Source organism: Wyeomyia smithii, chromosome 1, assembly GCF_029784165.1.
Source record: "Wyeomyia smithii strain HCP4-BCI-WySm-NY-G18 chromosome 1, ASM2978416v1, whole genome shotgun sequence".
NCBI classification, from domain to species: domain Eukaryota; kingdom Metazoa; phylum Arthropoda; class Insecta; order Diptera; family Culicidae; genus Wyeomyia; species Wyeomyia smithii.
Window position 1 is genome coordinate 71,241,576 of NC_073694.1, and position 17,651 is coordinate 71,259,226.

General features: G+C 41.3%; 1 protein-coding gene across 1 annotated transcript in view; it reads left to right on the plus strand.

Moving 5' to 3' along the window:
• The window catches only part of LOC129733287 (dopamine receptor 2-like), a 411,353-nt gene that overhangs the window by 141,423 nt on the left and 252,279 nt on the right, over positions 1–17,651 (plus strand). The window contains exon 3 of the mRNA XM_055695059.1: positions 1,740–3,543. Coding sequence (XP_055551034.1) covers positions 2,294–3,543 — 1,250 coding nt within the window. The 5' untranslated portion in view covers positions 1,740–2,293. The remainder of the gene's footprint in view (positions 1–1,739; positions 3,544–17,651) is intronic.

Consider the following 17,651-nt stretch of genomic DNA (forward strand, 5'->3'; position numbering starts at 1 on the left):
CAAATAAAAATGCACTGTTAGGTGAAAAAATATAGAAAAATACCGTAGTCCTACGTAGTGAGGTCGTGTCTTTGATGCCACCTTCCTACTTTTTATAGGAATAGCAATAGGAGAAGAAAGAAGGAAGGATAGCAATAGGAGAATATAATGCTGACTGAATAGCAGCAGAGTGCGGTGAGAGGGAAAGTGAGATGGAAGGGACTACTTCGGTTGCGGTTGAGTTTAGTAAAAGTAGAATAGTAGCCTAATAAGAACGAAAAGATCGGGTTTGTTCGTTTATCCACCAAACGGATGTCTGGAATAACTTGATATAGTGAAATAAACAAAAACAACATTTCAGCTGGCAACCGGTCAATGCGATATTGTTTTGGGGCTACGGGACCTTAGATTTTTTTGTCTAAAAATCTATTGTTTTATTCGTGAATATACGTTTGCCTGAAACTGTCTTCTTTCGAAAATATCGTAAGCCGTAAGCAATCATGTAATTTTGACTACTTTTTCGGTGGAATATGAAAATTTTCCACCGGGAATAAAGTCGCCCACTATACATGGGGTGAAACCATCACGCATACAACTGTTTGTTGTTTTATTTCAAGACCCAAATGCTTGACAGGATCAGTAAAGCAACTTCAAGCCACATAAGACAACGATGTTAATCGACCGTTTTCGATTTGGTTGGAGCTTCACTAGGAATATTTTTCAATCATGACTAATTTTTGAGAATAAGTAAACTTGTGTAAGAATGCCAGGACGGTTTGTTTGATCGGTGTGACGTCTTCGGCAGAAGTGAAAATAGTAGTTTTATCCTTCCAAAAAAAAATACCTACACTGTAAAAAAATTAAAGAAAAGATAAAAAATAGAATTTAAAATAAATTTTTAAAAAAACTTGAATCATATTTTTGTCTGCAAAATCTACAAAAGATTAGCTTGCTCGGTCTTGGGAATCAAACGGCTAAATTATGTTTATCCTTACGTTTCGACCTTCGGCTTAGGCCTTTTTCAAAGGTTACTAAAAATTAAATTACAATTAATACAAGTACTAACAACTAACAAAAACGCATGAACTTACACTCTAGTTGGTCGTTTTTTGATAATAAACATAATTATATAATAGTCAGATTTAAAACTTATTTCTTTGACCTAATAATAATGAGACTTGGATTAGCACAAACATGAATTAAACGGGTATATAATTTCAACAGAAAACATATACATAACTTAAGGAACTGATTAACTGATTTTCCCCAAGTTATGTATGTGTTTTCTGTTTGGATTATATAGAACCTTCACCCAATGCCATTGTTACATATGCCTTTCCTTACACCAAACCACTTTCGGCAGTGCTGCTTCATCTGAAAAAAAAAAATCTGATTTTTTCAATACGCTTCTAGAAAAAAACAACTCAGTCCACACCAACGGAGTTATCGGTTAAGTGATCGTTAGAATATTTACAATTTTGTCTACAACAAAAAAGTGCCCTATAAATTTTCGGCCGAATCTGCTCCGTTGCAACAGCCGAACGTCGGTCATGACTTGGCAGTTGAATTATGAAAATGAAGAAATAATCGCTATAGCATAGTGTAACTTAAAGTGCCCCCGGTCTGCCCCAACTCACTGCCATTTTGCGCTTCCTCGGTTGCCTTTTTCTTCTCTTCGCTTGAATATATTAGTGCCCACGCCCGGAATCCCCAGCAGTCCTGTATTTATTCCTTTTTCGCGTTTAAATTTTTCATTGCAGGCCTCGGACGACCAACCCGTCGCCAGAAGGGCGCACAACCAGAAGCCGAACGACCAAGCTTTCCAGCAAAGGCATAGCGGACCGAAGAAGTTCGGCAGAGGGAAAAAAATGCTGCACCATCATCATCGCGGTGTTATCATCATAATAGTGATTTATTCGATTGCCAAATGGCTTGTGAAATTTGTGCAGTAGAGTTTCGGGTCCTAGCCTTCTTCAGTGGGCTGTACGACAGTCGGAAATACAACCAGTTGCCACATTCAGCAGCGTTGGCTCTGCTGGCATGGAAAACCAAAATTACACCACTATCGTTACTCACGGTCATCGTCGAGGGTTTACAACTAATGATAAAACCAATTAAACGTAATTGCCGCCAAATTAACACGGGTGATAGCCGGAAAATGATGATTTCATAAATCTAATTGTATAAGCAATTCATCGTTGATGGTAATCGGATTGCAGTTTGATAAACGGTCACCAATAGAAACCCTGAGCAATAACTAGATCGGCACGAATCACTGAAACTAAATTCAGCTCCTTGCCCAGAGCACATAATAATGAATAATGCAACTGATTTCTACTGGGAACTGTCGCAACTTATTAGGTTAAGCAATCTTACCTACTACAATGTATCGTCGGGAGGTGGTGAAATCTCGGTGACACTGGACGTGGTGAACTGCTGTGCCACAGAACCGAACTTCTCAAAGTACCTGGAGGCCCTGCCAAACGACAGGGTCGGACTGTTAGCTTTTCTATTTCTGTTTTCCTTCGCGACCGTGTTCGGTAATTCGCTGGTCATACTGGCTGTTATCCGAGAACGGTATCTACACACGGCAACCAATTACTTCGTGACTAGTCTGGCCGTTGCCGATTGCCTCGTTGGACTGGTGGTGATGCCTTTCTCTGCTCTCTACGAAGTATTGCAGAATACATGGTTCTTCGGCGAAGATTGGTGTGATATATGGCGTTCTCTGGATGTTTTGTTCAGCACCGCTTCCATTTTGAACCTTTGCGTAATATCGCTCGATCGGTACTGGGCCATAACGGACCCGTTTTCCTATCCGATGAAAATGACTCGAAGAAAAGCAGCGGCGTTGATAGCTGCGGTGTGGATCTGCTCAAGTGCAATCAGCTTCCCGGCGATCGTCTGGTGGCGGGCAGCCCGGGAAGGTGACATGCCTCCTTTCAAGTGTACATTCACCGAACATCTCGGCTATCTGGTGTTTTCCTCCACCATATCGTTCTATCTTCCACTGTTGGTGATGGTGTTCACATACTGTCGAATCTACCGTGCCGCAGCAATACAAACCCGATCGCTCAAGCTTGGCACCAAGCAGGTTTTGATGGCATCTGGTGAACTGCAGCTAACACTGAGGATACACCGTGGTGGAACCACCAGAGAAAGGCCGAACCACCGCCGTGAACAGCAACACCAGCAGCACGAACAAGACCACCAACAGCATACGGCAACCTCCACGCCGGAAGAGCCGGACGAAGAACCGCTGTCCGCACTGCAGAACAATGGTCTTGGCGCGCGGCATCGTACTCACATGGGGAAAAATTTCTCCCTATCACGCAAGCTGGCCAAATTCGCCAAAGAGAAGAAAGCTGCCAAAACGCTCGGCATCGTGATGGGAGTGTTCATCGTCTGCTGGCTTCCCTTCTTCGTGGTGAATCTGCTGTCCGGGTTCTGCATACAGTGCATAGCCCACGAGGAGATCGTATCCGCCGTGGTCACCTGGCTCGGGTGGATCAACTCCAGCATGAACCCGGTTATTTACGCCTGTTGGAGTAGGGACTTCCGGAGGTGAGTAGCATTTTTCATTGCATTTTTATGATGTTACACACGGGTTGTCTTTTCTGTGATAAAAAGTCACTTTTGGATAATAAACCGAAACAAGTTTTAACCAGCGAAACCTCAGTGATGTAAATCTAACAATAGGGTGATATATCATGACTGGACATTTTTCAATGCAAACCTATTTAGTCATTTAACAGTAGAAAATGCATATCTGTATCATAATTGACCCTTAATTGGTAGTACACGGTTTTCATTGAGTTTGTTCTTTTTTTTTGTGAGCAACAATTAATCGGAGTGACTGTTCACTTTAATTATCCCACCCGCATCCCAGGAAACAGACGGCTATATTTGGAGCCGGTTTAAGCCGCCCAACGATGACCAATTAATTACCTGCTTGCAAATGATCTATTAACGTTGAATTGGTTACAAACAAGCGTTTCATAAACATTATCTTCAAGCTAGTAGTTTTAATATTTTTTTTGTTACTGCAAAATGTCTGTACAATACACAAAGAGGTAGAGTTAACTTAGACTTAATTAAATATAATGGAAATTGAAAAACACCCCTTTTTTGTTCAGATTGACGGAATCCCTAATCAACAAAAGGTAAAATAAATTTCAGTATAATAAAATTTTCAGCAATACTTGGTCGTCGTGCGATCAGACAGAACCAAGCGTCAGAAACATTACTTCGAGTAATCGGCGATCGAAGTTTACTCACCCCGTATGCTTCCTGCAAACTGCTGCAGAGAACCTTTGTTATAATACCATTTTAAACTGTTCAAATGATTTCGTTTTAACATGAAAGATAGATTATCAATTTTAACATCCACTAGTGTTAAAAACTCAATTTTCAAAAAAATGGCGCTTGGTTCGGTCTGATCGCACGCCGACCACTTGTTGTTCAAGTCTCATAAAAAGCGCATCATTAATAACCGAACGATTAAGCTTTCTTCTGAAGCAAACGCTGAGTAAAATAAACTAATCAAATTACGTAGACTCTATTATTTTTTATTTGAAACTAGATCAGATGTTGCACGTTACCCCATTAAAAACCATAACAGTATTTAAAGAAATAAATGAAAATAGTCTGTAGACATAATATGTAACTCCCATCACAAGGTGGAAAGCTCGCGTGCACGCATTTTCACGCAATCCTTTACCGTTCTCGTTAGTTCAGAGGTTGTTTTTGTTATGTTTATCGTACAGACTCAATCCAAACAGAGGTTGTTTCACTTTGCACGAAATCGATCCACAAGCGAAGAGCAATGTTTTCTTCTTGCAATCACGACTTTTCGTTAATGATTGTGTTCATGTTTTTGGGGTTAATCACGTTTTAACACGTAACAGAGGGCTTAGCTAATTATAAATAGTGAACAGTATACATTTGAGGTAGGACTGAAGATGACCTTTATGTTAGAGGATATGTATTTCCATTGATAACTTCTTTATCGTTACTAAGGACAAAACTATGGAGTGTTTTGGTATTGATAGAGAAGAGTACCGATATTGATAACTTTTAATTGATAACATCTTACATCATTTCTTCTTTATTCCCCTCGGTCAGTGCAAATCTACCAGGAATAAAGAAATGAATCCACGATTTACGTGGCGAGTAAGAAAGTGACGCCAGATAATTGTTTACGAACTAAGCACGTGTGGTGGTGGGCTAAACCTGACAAAGTTTACAGTGCGTTTCGGGCAACACGCCAGGGGTAATACTGGGTCAAAAACAAGCGAACAAATTCGCTCGATTTTAACCCAGTTTTGACCTGCCGTGCTGCCCGAAGCGCACTGAAAAATTTGTCAGCTTCAACCCACCACTGCACGTGCTAAGTTCGTAAACAATTATCTGGCATCTCTTTCTTACTTGCGTCTTAAATGGCGATGACGTTTTATTATTCCTCGGCAGTTTTGCCCGCACACAGTGGAATAAAAAAATTTGTTATATCTGTCAAACATTATGTAACCAATATTTTTGGCAACATGGCGTCTGTTTGTTTTGGGTTTTGTTTTTTTTGGTCATGGAATTGATCGATGTGAAATATTATAGAATTGGAACATTTTTTTAACAAAACTCGAGAAATCACCAGAGTTGATTAATGATAACGCAATGAATCTCCCCTGGTGTGGTTAGTTAGACTCCAGGTCTAAACGAGGTGAGCTGGTAGAATGGAGGAACTCGCTTCGGTTCGAAACAAGGTATTCAAACGTTTCGCTCCAAAGAAAAAAACAAAGAATTAAGTACAAACAAAATAAAAACAAAGTAATTTTTATTTTGGTAACCCAGTCGTGAAAAAAAACCAGCCTCACGACAAAGGTGCGTATGATCTTTTCATGGAGCCGTTTGCACAGGACGACTCACTGTCGATTGTCCTCAGATTTCGAAAATTTGCTGGCAGGTTCCAATTCAATCTATAGATACACCGTAACAAAGCATTCTGTGGCGATTCAACGAGTTTGAGTCAATAGGGACCTACGAGTTACTTACCGTCACATACGGTCTAGCACCATCTTCTTTCCTGGCCACGAGGACACTCCAGCAGCTGGTCGATAACAGAAGGATTGCGTGCTCGCTGTTATTGAAAAGTGTTGCGTGTTAAGTAAACCCGGTAGCAAGCCAATGCTCCAGTTTACTTTTTATTTGATTTAACTAAAACTCAGCGAAAGGCTAAATTCTCATGCATCGTGACGAAACATTGGGGAATTTTCGCGGGGTGTTGCGTCACACTAGGAACTAGCAGCGAGACAGATAAACTTCGTTTCGAATCGAAAATATCTAGCTGGATTAGCGCTAGAGATTGAATGATCAATTCTATATTCCATTTTAGCAGCTTCTCGATCCTCTAGAATTAATTGTCCGTGACGTCATTCGGGATAAAATGTTTATGCATGATTTGTGGTTGACCCAGTGTTGAACATCTGCGTTTGTATTTCAACTAAAGCTGTTGACATTGAGTTGGTTTCAGATCGGCGTTTTTAGCAGCGATCGGACTTTTTTTTGAAGTAGAATACTTCTCGCAGGAAGTTCGGCTACATAGCGATGTGAAATGAAAATCTAAAACCGATAAAAGTGAAAAATATGTCCAATTTCAAATGCTCATAAATCGGTTAGTATTCGATGGATTTCCTTTGTTCATGCAGCAATAGATTGGAAAATCTTCTAAGATTCTTCCCAAATGAAGATAATTGTAATTTTATTATTCAAACTATTGTACTATTGAAAATAGCCAAGCCTTGTCAAGACGGAAAATTCGACCTCCGATTGGTCGTTATATGGTTGCTTTCCAAACACGGTCGACAGAATCATATACCCTGCAATTTAAAATATGCTTTTAAAATTTATGCAAAATATGCTATTTAAAATAGCGGATAGCAATATAGCATAATAGCAATAGATAGCACACTAGTTGCAGCGGATCTCAGCATCGATAGCAGTTCGGCCAGCGGATACAAGGGCAGCGGATGCAAGGGCAGCGGATACCAATGGCAGCATATAGCGGCCACAACTCTGGCATGGCTACGGATAGCGTAGCAGTTACAGCGGGTACATCAGACCATGACGCATTTATGCAATAATTGAATGAAAATTGCAATTGCAGCAGTCGGCCTTCATCTAGGCTACTAAATGTTTTTGGAAGAGCATAATGAATGGTCATTTATAAACTGCAACTGAGGTTTGATGCAAATGCACAGCAGTGTGATGTTTATTACGATTTGTTGATACTGTGCTTAACAAGCGGTATATACGAAACAAATTCGATTTCAAAATGACTGACACGCAAGCAGCCGGGTTATCTTTCTTGTAAAAGTATTCTACTTCAACCTTGCGGTCGTGGCTTTGCACACAACCCTCCTGTGATTTTTCTCGCAGATGGTTATCAACACACGTGGCTCATGACATCCTTCAAAGCTCCCCACATTGGTAGCCTTTGGGAGGCAGCGTTGAAAAGGCGATAGAACATCTTCATCGTCAGTTAAGTAACATTCGACTGTCTTTCGAAGACATGGCCATGATTTTGGCACAAATCGAGCATGAACTCGCGACGGCTATCGAAGACTCTAACGATTTTTCTGCGCTGATACCGGCTCACTTCTTATTGGGAACCACACTGTATGTACTGCCAGAACAAGACCAGCGAAACCTTTCCATCAAACTGCAGTAAATACATCAGCAGTTTTAGCACAGGTGGAACAGATCATTTGCACGAGCCCCAGAAGGATCTCAAGATTTGCCAGACAAATGAATATATCGTCTCTGGTCGCTTGAAACTTGTCGCAAATGAGCCCCGAGTTCCGTTGAGGTAGCCACTGGTGTTCAGCCTGGTTTAGATAAACTTACTCGAGTTGTCAAAATTTTTTATTTGTGCCACTCGAAAAACAAAACGTACAATTTGTGTTGATTGAAAATGTCTATTTACCTGAGCTGATGGTGATGTTCAGGTTAGGTATAGTTGCTTAGAATTGTATAGAATTTGACATTAAACGCACCGTGTAGTTGAGCACACTCTACGTGATGCCATTTTGCTCAGGCTACACTCTACAAGTCCACTACATTGGGTAAAACTTATAGAGTAGTTTAGATGGGTGTAGATCGGTTTCCATTAAATTGTCAAGTGGATTAGATCACCTCAAATAAACGACAAAGTGAATGAAATCAAGATTAGTCTAGTGAATCTAAAATGACTTACCGGTGTTATTACTGCCCCGAAGAAAGTACCCTTTGAATTGACGTTTCTGGCTACAGGTTGCTGTTGCCAGGCTTCGGAAAAAACGGTGGTGTGAAACTATACTGACGGCTGCTCTCTCTTTCTACTCTTACAGCCTCATGAATGAGCTATTCTCACATACAACTATGCCTTACACAGGCAACGAAGCTGTCTTGTGTTGCTTGACAGCTTGGAAGAGCCCACCGAGATAAGGAGATGAAAAATAACAGCCCGTTTAGCATTGCATGTGAGTGCTGTCATCAGACGCTGTCGGACTGTTTACGTACAAGAAGGTAGAGCTGTTCAATACATTGAGAGCCGAACTAGATTTAAATTTGCCGTCACGGAAAGACAGTCATCTTCAGAGGCCTGGCTGTTGCTCGCTGTTCTGCTGTCTGCTTCTGGCCCTGCTTTTTGGTGAATTGAGTGACGGAGTGTCGATCTCAAGAAACTTTACAACATCTTACACACATCGTACAAACACGATAAGAGATTACACTAAATGCAACCAACCCACTTCTTCCACAGTAACCATCACAGCCTGACAAGTCATTTGCAATTGACAATCGTCAAGTAATAGCGACGCGGTTTACCTTCATCTTCAATTGAAAAACATTTGTTTCATGTTCGAACGCTATGAGAGTCGTATGAAAACTGCTCGATTGCTCTTGCATTAGTTTTGGCAGCTAAAGTGTTCGAAAACAGAATGAAATGAGTTTCAATTGAAAGCAAAGGTTAAGAATGTATTAGTGAGGATTTACTTTATTTTACTTTGTAGCTAACGGACCGTTCACCGGTCTAGGATCGAACGAATTAGAGATGTCCAGCTTCTTCTGTCTTGGGCAGCCGTTTTCCAGTCTCCTCGTACACCAGCAGATCGTGCATCTTCTTCCACCGCGCACATCCACCGCTTCCAAGGCCTACCTATACTGAGAAAGTTTTGGCGGCTCTCTCTTCAGGCATTCTGGCTACATGTCCAGCCCACTGAAGCCTGCCCCACTGTACTACTCCTGTTTTCATAGTTGACGTAAGAGCCAAAATGACCAAAATGCACTTTTTCGTTGATTCAGCTTCCTTTCCCTAAGATACATACACTACAAATGAAAAGAAAACTATTTTGTTCTAAAACTTTTGAAAAATATTGGAAAAACGTTTTGGCGTAACTGCCAATTGGTTGCAAAAACTGGCGTCACTCCATACAAGGTACAATTGCCTATGTTAAGTCGTTTTACTCGACTGTCTAACTACTGTCTGTTTGTCTAAGTTAAGTCGTTTAATTCGACAAATATCCCATGGAAAGGGGAAATGGGGAAAGAGGGATTAAATTCTTGTATTGTAAATTAATATTTTTACAAACACTCAGCCTCAAGCAGGTCTAAAGTCACCGTATCCTTTTCCCCTACTAGTGGATGTTTGCATCAGATGAAATAATTAAAACGTGTGTGTATATTATGGTGGATAAATTTAATCGATTTGCCAGAACGTTTTTATGGTTCTTTTTGGGGCCCCAAACAATCCTGACACTACCGGAAGTGGATTGATCGATAGTTCTCTAGGAAGAAACATGCGAAAAAGTTTTCCCATACAGATTTTCATACAAATTCATGTACATGTATATGTAATGCACCAATCAGAGGCACGAGTAATCCATATTCGGCAGATTTAGCATTGTATGGGGGCCAAAATTGAACAAAAAAAGAGTTTGTTCTGGCTCTGTGCTGTCAAGTTTGCATTTTTCTTTGTAACGATTACCCACCTTAGCGTAAATGTAAGTTTTTGTACATGTGTTTGTGTGTATGTGTGTGGGTTTGTAAATGTGTTTGTGCGTATTTGTCTAATTGAAACTGCCGATGGACAATAACTGACGTTTGACCGGAACACGATCGATAAAACTAATTCAACTGCGAGGCAGAGCAGGAAGGAGTCGAGATTTTACGGCAAGCTATGTGAACAATCTGCGAGAAAAATTCATGTTTATTCGAATAAACTGGCGTCGCGGTTTTTCTGGATTAATTACCATGGGCAGACTCGTATAATCCATGGGGCCTCTATTCAAACATCAATCTTCATAAAATTGACAGACTATTTTGTTGAAATTGTATCTCAATATAATTATTTGGGTTAAAATAACAAAAACGCGTTTTTCTCGCAATGATGGTGTTGGTTATTACGTCAACTATGTAAACAGGGGCAGTGTATTACCTTCACTTTATCAGTATGTTTGTATACCTGGTACAACTCGTGGTTCATGCGTCTGCGCCACACTCCATCTTCTAGTTTACCACCAAGTATCGATTCAAAAACTCCGAGCACTCGTCGATCAGCTTCCTTCAGCGTCAATGCTTCATGTCCGTAAAGGGCCACCAGCGTCCTTTACAGCGCTAGTTTTGAGCGAGTTTGCAAACTACGGGACCCTAGCTGGTTACGTAGTCCGTAGAAGGCCCTGTTCGCAGCTGCAACTCGTCGTTTCACTTCACGGCTCATATCGTTGTCACATATCACAAGCGTACCAAGATGAACAAACTCGTCAACCATTTCAAATCGTTCCCCATCTATCTCCACCTCAGCACCAACACCACAGGGACTCCCAGTTGGAAAGCGCATCGCCCTGCTTCAGTCTATTCAACGTTACGAAAGCGGCTGATGTCTCGCCAACTATACGCACGAACGATTTCGTTCCCTCCAGCGTCATACGACTCAGCTTAATTAGTTTCGTAGGGAAACCACTCGTATCTTTTAACTGAGTCGTATGCCGCCCTGAAATCCACAAACAGATGGTGAGTCGGTAAGTTGTACTCCCGGAACTTATCGAGGATCTGTCGCAGGGTGAAGATTTGATCCGTCGTGGAACGCCCCTTGTCGAAAACCAGCCTGGTATTTGCCAACGAAGGATTCCGTTAACGGACTCAATCTGAAGAACAGGATACGGGAGAGCACTTTATATGCGGAGTTGAGCAACGTTATGCCTCGATAGTTGCCACAATCCAATCGATGGCCCTTTTTATAGATAGGGCATATGAGGCCTTCCAACCAGTCGTTCGGCATTTGTTCATCCGCCCAGATCCTTAGTATTATCTGGTGAATAGCATGGTACAGCCGCTCTATTCCCGCTTTTATAAGTTCGGCCGGGATACCGTCCTTCCCAGCGGCCTTCCCGTTTTTCAGCTCACTAATCGCCTTTTTCACCTCTTCCTGTGTTGGTGGCTCCACAGCTTGTTCGTCACTCATAAGTGTCATCCTGTTCCTGCTCTGCTCATCCGGCTCCTCACCGTTCAATAGCACCTGAAAATGCTCTTTCCATCTGGTTGCAACCGTCGGTTTTTCAGTAAGCAGGTTGCCGTCCTTGTCATTACACATGACCGGCAGGGGGAATTCCTGCTTCTGACTCTGTTAACAGTTCTATAGAATCTTCGCACGTCGTTTTGAGCATAGCTGTCCTCTGCGCCGACAAGCACCAGCTCCTCGTACTCGCGCTTTTTCCGACGGTGGGTTCTATTTTCGGCAGCTCTTGGCCCCTGTACCTCTCTCTTTTCTGACGCGTAGCCGCAAAACCAGCCATTTAGCCGTCTTCCACGCGTCGTACCTACCACCTCAATCGCAGTCGTTTCGATGGCGCCGTGGATACTGCTCCACAGCCCATTTATGTCTTCCACTCCTTCCTCCTGCTGTTCTGAGATCTGTTGATCCAGCTCTCTGGCGTATTCTGCTGCTACGCCATCAGATTTCAACCGCTAAATGTTGAAACGCGTCGTCCTCTCTGTGCGAGATTTCAGCACGTTCGACAACCGTGCGCGGATCTTACAAACGACGAGATAATGGTCAGAGTCAATGTTTGGTGCCCGAAAAGACCTAACATCAGTAACGTCCGAAAAGTGCCGACCATCAATCAGTACGTGATCGATCTGGGAGCAGGCTTCTCCATTTGGATGCCTCCAGGTGTGTTTCCGAATATTTAAACGTGGAAAACAGGAGCTACATATTGCCATTCCTTTGGCCGCGGCAAAGTTTATCCGCCTCAGGCCGTTTTCATTGGTTGACGTGAGGAGGCTATGCCTTGCAATGACCGGACGGAGAATTCCTCCCTCCCAACCTGTGCGTTTGCGTCTCCGATGACGACTTTTACGTCGTGTTTTGGGCACTCGTCATAAATTCGCTCAAGCTTGTCATAGAACTCATCATTGACTTCATCGGATTTGTCGTTTGTCGGTGCGTAGGTGTTGATTAAACTGTAGTTGAAGAATTAATCCTTAATCCTTAATCCTCACCACGCATATACGGTCATCTACGGGCCTCCACTCTTGTTTTCTGATTTTTCAGCACTACGAAACCGACGCCTCGTCCCGCTGCTTTGCCGCCACTGTAGTAGATGTGGTACTTGAAAGAAGTGCGTGCAATAGGGTCTACTACACCTCCTGAATCGCTGCGATTTCGACTCCCTGCCGCTGTAGTTCTCGAGCAAGTAAGCCAGCCCGCGTCGGTTCATTGAGAGATCGGACGTTCCAAGTACCCGATTTTCAATCGTTTACCCTAATCTTTTCCCGTGTTCGTAGCCTAGGTCTTTGTCGATCGATCCGTTCCGTATTTCTAAATAGGTTTTTTTGTGGTTGAGGAAAGGTTTCGGTATGCTACCTTACCAAGGTCACGATACCTTCATCCTGCTGATGGGGCTACCATCTGAGGTGTAGCTGGCGGGATACAGCATTCCATAATTCAGCCGCCCGCTCCGGGTCAGAGGCTGTTGTACGCCGCCCCTAATATGGGGATATAGCCGCGTACGACCCGCTTCCCAGTCAGTATACGACCATAGTTTCCACCGGGGGTTGGTTACCCGATCTCAACTAAGGTTACTCGTATTCCGGTCGGCACCACGTGGTGGTTGGGATAGAAGTTGCTGGACAGAGGTGAATGGCCACATTAGGGTCTCAAATTACACGTGTTCAGTCATTTGCCAACAATTTTACAAAAGCTTCTATCAAAAATTAGTCGTAATGATTCAAAAAAAAAATACTAATAGTACAATATTGTAAAATCTGTGCAAAGGCTTTAACAGTCTTTTTGAAGATATTATACGACAATCTGTATGAATTGCCCGACGTTTTGGCCGTTTTTGGTGGCCTTTTTCAAGGGAAGTGGAAATGTTTCGGTGAATAGTACGAAATTATGTAATGCAAGAGTCACTCACTTTAGGCAAATAACCAACCAGATAAGTACGACATAACTAAAGTGTGTGACTCTTGCGTGACATTGTAGTGTACTATGTACCTAAACATTTTCACTACCAAATACAGTTTCCCTTGAAAAAGGCCACCAAAAACGGCCAAAACTTTGGGCAATTTATGCAGACCAACTGCGAAGATCTACAGACTGAGAAAGCCCGATTAATCCTATCCTTTCCACTAAGTTTCAACCTTCACCTTTCAATAAAGGCATTGGTAGCCAAAGTCCTTTTAGTGACAGTAACAAAGGATGCATTCAATAGGGCACGTTTTCATTACACTTTTTTCAGCATGCCACCCTATTAAATAAAGACGTATTCTTATGTTTAGATTCTAATGTCGTGATTTTTCTTGAGATATCTATCTCTATAACGTCGACGCTACTAACATAGCCAGTGTAAACAAATTATTGAGTATTGAGTAATCGTTCCATTAATCATCTCAACAGCTAAGTGCACCTATATTCATCTTATTTCTCTCGCTTGATCAATTTACCGTCAAATTTCTACAAATTTTTGAAAGTAAATTTATTTGCTTCTCGATTTTGTCAAGTGGTTGAAAGTTTAACGTTGAAAATATGGTAAAATTTGACGATAAATTGATCAAAAAGGTGTGATGAGATGAATATAGGTACTGAGATGAATATAGAAGCGATTACTCTATATTTGAAAAATTTGAACGCATTTTGTTGAATCCGTTTTATTTTCCGAGTGGTACAACATCCTGCAATAGCTCCACACACAAATACACAATAAAGCGAATGTTTCGGCCCCCTTTATACACAAAAGAAATACACAAATTCTAACAAAAACTTCGGTGAAAAACACTTTAAATGTAAACTTGACAATCTCAAAACCTTCTGTGACTTCGGTAAGTGCCACTGCGGTAAAACATGCATTTCTTCTTAGGTAGTGAGTTTCGTTGCAACAAAGTTTCAGTACACCAACAGAATAAGTTTCAAATTCACTACCAAAGCAACGCATTTCAAGCGAAAGTAATTGTTTTTTAATGAGTTTATTGAACGCATTCCGAACTTTCGCCAAAGCACGGCTACCCGTAATACACTGGCAAGCCGATGAATGTACAGAAGCCAAAAACTCTACAATTGTTGGTAAACATATTATCGGATAGAAGGCGAAGGAAAAAACAACTGCGGTACGGCAAAATACCTTCCCAGACTTGCCCCCGCCTGAAGTCCCCCAGGGAGAGCATATCATTCATCAGTTTAGCTCAACCCAACAGTACGCCAACGCCAGAATGATATTCGTTTTCGTTCGCATCTTTCCTACCTAAGGCGTAAAGAAAAAGGCGACGTCGGCGGTGGCGGCGGCGACGAGAGCAACGGTTCACTGGCCTCATTTTATCCATTATTCGCCCCACTTGCATCCTCCCACTGGAAGATGAGCCTGTTTTGGTTCCGGACGGAAAAAGCAAAGCGTCGGTAAATGGGACCCGCGCAAAGCTAAATTAAATTTTTATTACTTGTCACACATAAAATTGTCGCCTCTGAAAAGGGGGCCGAAACATTCGCTTTATTGTGACTGCCGCTTGGTTGTTGTTTTTTCTTTTTTTTTTTTGCTGTGTGAATCTGTTCTGAACGTAAGCAGAAACTATGTCACGCGGTTTAGAGGGAAAAAATCTTTATGTCATTTTTGTTCGGGAAAAAATCTACGCAGCCTACACAGATTTCGGTGAGGGCATTTTACCACGTGGGACGTGGGAAGTGTCTTTTTTCACTGGAATAATTTATCACTGTATCTCTTTATCGTACATCATATCTCTATATTTGGCAGATTTCTGTTCATAAAAGGCCCGCTTGAAATCGATATTCGAGGTTACAACGTGCGCCATTTAATCAAACTCAGCCTGTTTTATTTGATTTCTTGTTTATGTACTAGTAGAATGATTAATGATGTAGATTGATACTGTTTGAATAATGGATTGTGTATTCAGTTCAGCCGATTTTTTGTGGGAAATGTTCGAAAAAATTCTCCTGGGCACAATTGTGTTTTTGGTAGCCTCTTGCGGTGAGCACTGCTAACCGCAAACTGGAACAATTAGCTCAGTCAAATCTGTGTTGACAAATGGTTGATAAAAGCGTGAAAAAAATCCTTTAACTCAAACAGGAAAAATGAGAGATCAATGTTTTTAAACCATTCTTGTGTATTTTAGTGCTCCAAGCCAAGTCGAAAGGGCGTTAAGTTTTCAAAAACCTCGAATGAAGTTTTCTCGTAAGCAAACGTAAAACAAACGAGCTCGAGGAGCAGTTACTTTGCGGTTTTTTGACGGACAAAAAATTCACAAACATGGTTAACAGTTATAACATTTAATTTTTGTAGAACGAACCATAGGGCATTTTCTCGCTTTCATTGACCAGTGCAACCTTCGCAACTTGTATATTCAAAATATATTCTTCATTACCCGTCACGATGCGGTGTGGAAAACCCCTCCTTTTTGCCACTGGGGCAGTTTTTCACAGGCAAAAAAAAACAACGTTCAATGTCCATTGGCTTCAGAACATAGGATATCCAAGCTACTTGTTTTTGAATCATTCCCAAAGTGTGCAATTGCTTGGAAACGGCTAAGCGAGTAACTCCTCATATCAAAGCAAGCTGTTCCTGCGATTGGCATGGATCCTCATTGAGAAATTTCTTTAAGTCAGCAACTTTAAGAGTTTTTGGCCTTCCTCCACGCGGACAGTCGTCAACAACTAAATTGCACTCTTTAAAGCGACCAAAACAAACGTTGTTCACTTAAAGTAGTCATTTCACACAACTTGAATTATATGACACTTGGTACATCACATTTCAGATATGTCAAAATCGACAAGCAATTTCTACTGATGGCATTTATAGCGAGAGCTTAGTTACGTACCTAATACATGAGCAAACAAATCGGCCCAGTTCACACGAAAAATCACATATCCGACCAACCAAAAGTCCAAAAATAGTTTTACTTGAAACTGTCAAAAGATGTATCCGAAGGACATGAAAGCCTAAGAGAAAAGTCTCCGAAAACATACATAAAAGACAGAAAATTATCCTACATAATAATCCGACAGACCCAAAATATTCAAAAAGAGTTTCTGAAGGCAAACGCAAATCAAAACAGAAAATATAAAATGCTTAATTCGCTCAATAAATCCAGAAATAGAATTGAATTAAATTTATTACCAAAGGTTGAAGGCTGAAATAATGAATAAAAAGGAGAAAAGTTTCGAAATAGCAAAGAAAATAAACATATGTCAAAAAGATTAAAATCGCTCCATAAGAAAAAAACAACCAAATTAAATTACGTTCCAAAAACGCTTATAGGTCAAATAATGATTTTCACATATTCAAACGATTATAAAATATGTAACGATCCGAAATTAATGCAATTTTTACGCTTAAAACTTTTCTGAAGCTCTTCTGAAGGTCGTAGAAAAATCAACATGTGAAAGTTCCCACGCAAAAAATATGAATGACGCAAGAAAGATGTAACTTGAAAACGTAACGTCAGAGATGGTAGAACTTTTCCTGACGCATTCATAGAAACGACCCCGGTAGCCCGAAAGCATGATTTCATTCAGCAAAACAAGTCAAATTTTATCTATTGTAATTCTTGGAACAGCCTATGCGAAGGAAAATTTCTCGTAGTAACAGATTTTTCCAGAACTTAATCAGAAAAGCAAACCTTCTCGCTTTTCCAGCGAATTTAGGTTTAGGTTGAAGATTTAGACTTGTGAAAATAAATATTTATTTAATGTTTTCAATAATATTGAATCCCAGTACAAAAACTGAGTCAACATTGTCACTGCTCGCAGAGTTGGCATTTCGCACAGGCGATCCACTGACGTGCAAGGATCGTAAGAACAAAGAGGAGACAGAGCATAACTCACCACACTGAGAAAGAGACTCTTTTCTTTTAGTGACAAATATGCCGTACGAGAGTGTGCGCTAGTGCTTGATAAACAAAGTGCGAGTGCGTTACATTCTCTTCCAAAAAGTTGCTCTCTTGCGCTCTCGTCTACATTCACCCGTGCGCGGCGCTATAGCGTACACTGGTGCGAAGAAACATCAGTAGTTGGTCTCTATCTTGTAAGTCATACAGATTTGACCAGATTGCAGCAATTTTTGTTTAACGCGTTCCAGCGCCAGTCTAAAAATGAACCGATGTGAAGAACACTTGTGTCATGACATGGGCGTAGG